Here is a 2,641-nt window from a genome sequence, read left to right as displayed (position 1 = left end):
ACAGACACAGAGACATACACACACACACACAGACACACACACCCAGAGACACATACACACACACACACAGACACACAGAGACACATACACACACAGACACACAGAGAGACACACACACAGAGACATACACACACACACAGACACACACACCCAGAGACACATACACACACACACACAGAGACCCACACAGAGACACACACACAGAGAGACACATACACACACACAGACACACAGACACACACACAGACACACACACACACAGACACACACAGGCACATACACAGAGACACACACACACAGATACACACACACAGACACACACAGGCACATACACAGAGAGACACACACACAGACACACACACACAGACACACAGAGACACATACACACACAGACACAGACACACACACACAGACACACACAGTGACACACACACACAAACACACAGACACACAGAGACACAAACACACACAGACACACACAGAGACACATACACACACACAGACACATACACACAGACTGAGACACACACACACAAAGACACAGAGACACACAAAAACACACACACAGACACACAGAGACACATACACACGCACAGACACATACACACACACAGACATACACACACACAGACACACGCACAGACACATACACACACACAGACACATACACACACACAGACACACGCACAGACACATACACACGCACAGACACACACAGACACACACACACACACAGACACAGACACACACACAGTCTCTCGCACGGTTCCTCCTTTGGGCTTGTTCCCCCAGGCACCGTGGGCCTATGTAACTTTCCTACTGAACACAAGGCTGGTATTAACCCCATAATAAGTGACGGCAGCGCAGACACCTACCCAATGTTTTACAAAATTACAAAATAATATGACAATCTTGCAAAGATCAAGAAAAGTACCTTTTGTTTTTAAATTTTACCTTAAAGTGTATGTGGGTTTTAGTTGTTCTTTCCTCTGTGTTTTCAGAGCGGCCTGGAGGTTGGGCGGCAGCTCGACTGGTAACAGTCGGTTTGCAAGGACCTGGGCCTTCTCGTTCTCCACAATCTCCTGCCTCAGCTTCCAGAAGCGCCGTATTTCCTCCTCACTCGGCCAGTCTTCTGGAGAGTCACTGGACTTTCTGAGTCCACTCAAGTCTAGCTTTTCAACAGGTGGGAAAAAATCTGCCTTTTCTTTGAACAGCGTCTCCTTTGGCTCCCGGGAACTGAGGGTTTCTCCATTAGATGCACATTCTTCAGGTAAATTTGGAGGCTTGTGTGTATTTGTCATTTTAACTGTTGAGATCTCTATTAGAATAAAATGCTATTTTAATAGCCTATTCTCAGACACCATTCCTCTGAAGAATGACTTAAATCAAGCCCCGCGCTGCGCGCTCCTGTGCAGACAAGCCTGGGACAAGGGAGGGGGATGCCAGCGCTCCCTTCTCAGACAAAGGGCCTATTTGTGAAAAGAGAGTTAACTTGGACCCTGACAGACACCAGTCGGTTACAAAGCGTGCCAACAGTTACCTTTAAGGCTGGATGTGAACTGAACAAATGCATAGTGATTGAAAAGTACTTCACCTTCTTACAGGATTTTTGCCATTCTGGAGTAATTTTCTGCATGTGTACGTGGGGCAATCTTGCAACATTTAATCTGCGTCACTGCCTCTCCTCCACCCCAGACCTTTCAGTATTTTTATCTCTAGTTAACTGTTAGCCCATTCTGCCTGACTTTCTTGTTTGGCAATGCTTTTGTTGACTTAAATACTTTAACTCTAGGCAAGTTATTCGAGAGAAATTGGCCAAACATTTTTTACTCGGTGAATATTTGTGCCAGATCGTGCCCCAGGGGTGGGTTCACAGAGCTGCACAAGGAGGCTTCCGTTCCAGCGAGAGAGACAGACTCTACACAAGCTGGCGGACAGGCAGATGCACAGAAAGGAGAGTTGCGAGAGGTGAACAGAGGCCAGGGGGACCGGCAGGACCCCTTCGAGAGGGCAGCTTGGGCAGACCCTTCGAGGCCAGCTCTGCACGTGGGCGAACTGGCCACAGGGTGAGCCCGAGACTGCGGGGCTCAGGTCATGCGTGGGGCCTTGGGGCCACGGGAAGGGGGGCCGAGCGCTTTAAGCAGAGTGACCTGATCTGACCGACCATTGAAAAGCCCTCAGAGGATACACTGTAAGGGACACAGCTTGGCTGAGGAGGACTGGGCGGGTATGAGACAGGTGGGCAGGTGGGGGGCGCCAACCGAGGGGCAGTAATGGCAGGACCTGTTCCAGAGAAGGGCTTCCAAGGGCTTCCTGGGGTGGGGGTGAGGGAAAGGGAAGACTCAGACCAGATGCCCCGCTGGCCTCACATCACCCTGTGTTTTCTTAGACATATTTTGAAGCGGTCTTGACCGTGCTAAGTTAACGTTCTGGTAAAAAGTGAATTCATGTTCTCAGCCTTTCGAGCCAATTTATTTATTAAGCTATGTGGCACCTTTTCTCAATTCATTTACAAATCTGTTATTTTTAAACAGTTAGATACAGCCGTCTTTATAAAACACAAACTGTCATGGGGTTGCAGGATGCCGAGAAACAGCACCGCCCACAGGACGCTTCGGCTCTACCTCGGCCCCCCCACCCC

The 2,641-nt window shown here is 49.1% G+C and overlaps 1 protein-coding gene across 1 annotated transcript in view; it reads right to left on the bottom strand.

The window, feature by feature from the left end:
* The window catches only part of LRRC27 (leucine rich repeat containing 27), a 43,132-nt gene that overhangs the window by 23,280 nt on the left and 17,211 nt on the right, over nucleotides 1-2,641 (bottom strand). The window contains 1 exon segment of the mRNA XM_012555126.2: nucleotides 955-1,318. Within this exon segment, the coding sequence (XP_012410580.2) occupies nucleotides 955-1,318 (364 nt within the window).

The sequence above is a fragment of the Trichechus manatus genome, unplaced genomic scaffold (assembly GCF_000243295.1).
Source record: "Trichechus manatus latirostris isolate Lorelei unplaced genomic scaffold, TriManLat1.0 scaffold00031, whole genome shotgun sequence".
NCBI lineage: Eukaryota > Metazoa > Chordata > Mammalia > Sirenia > Trichechidae > Trichechus > Trichechus manatus.
Note: the sequence above shows the minus strand (reverse complement) of the source record. Positions and strands in the feature narration are given on the sequence as shown.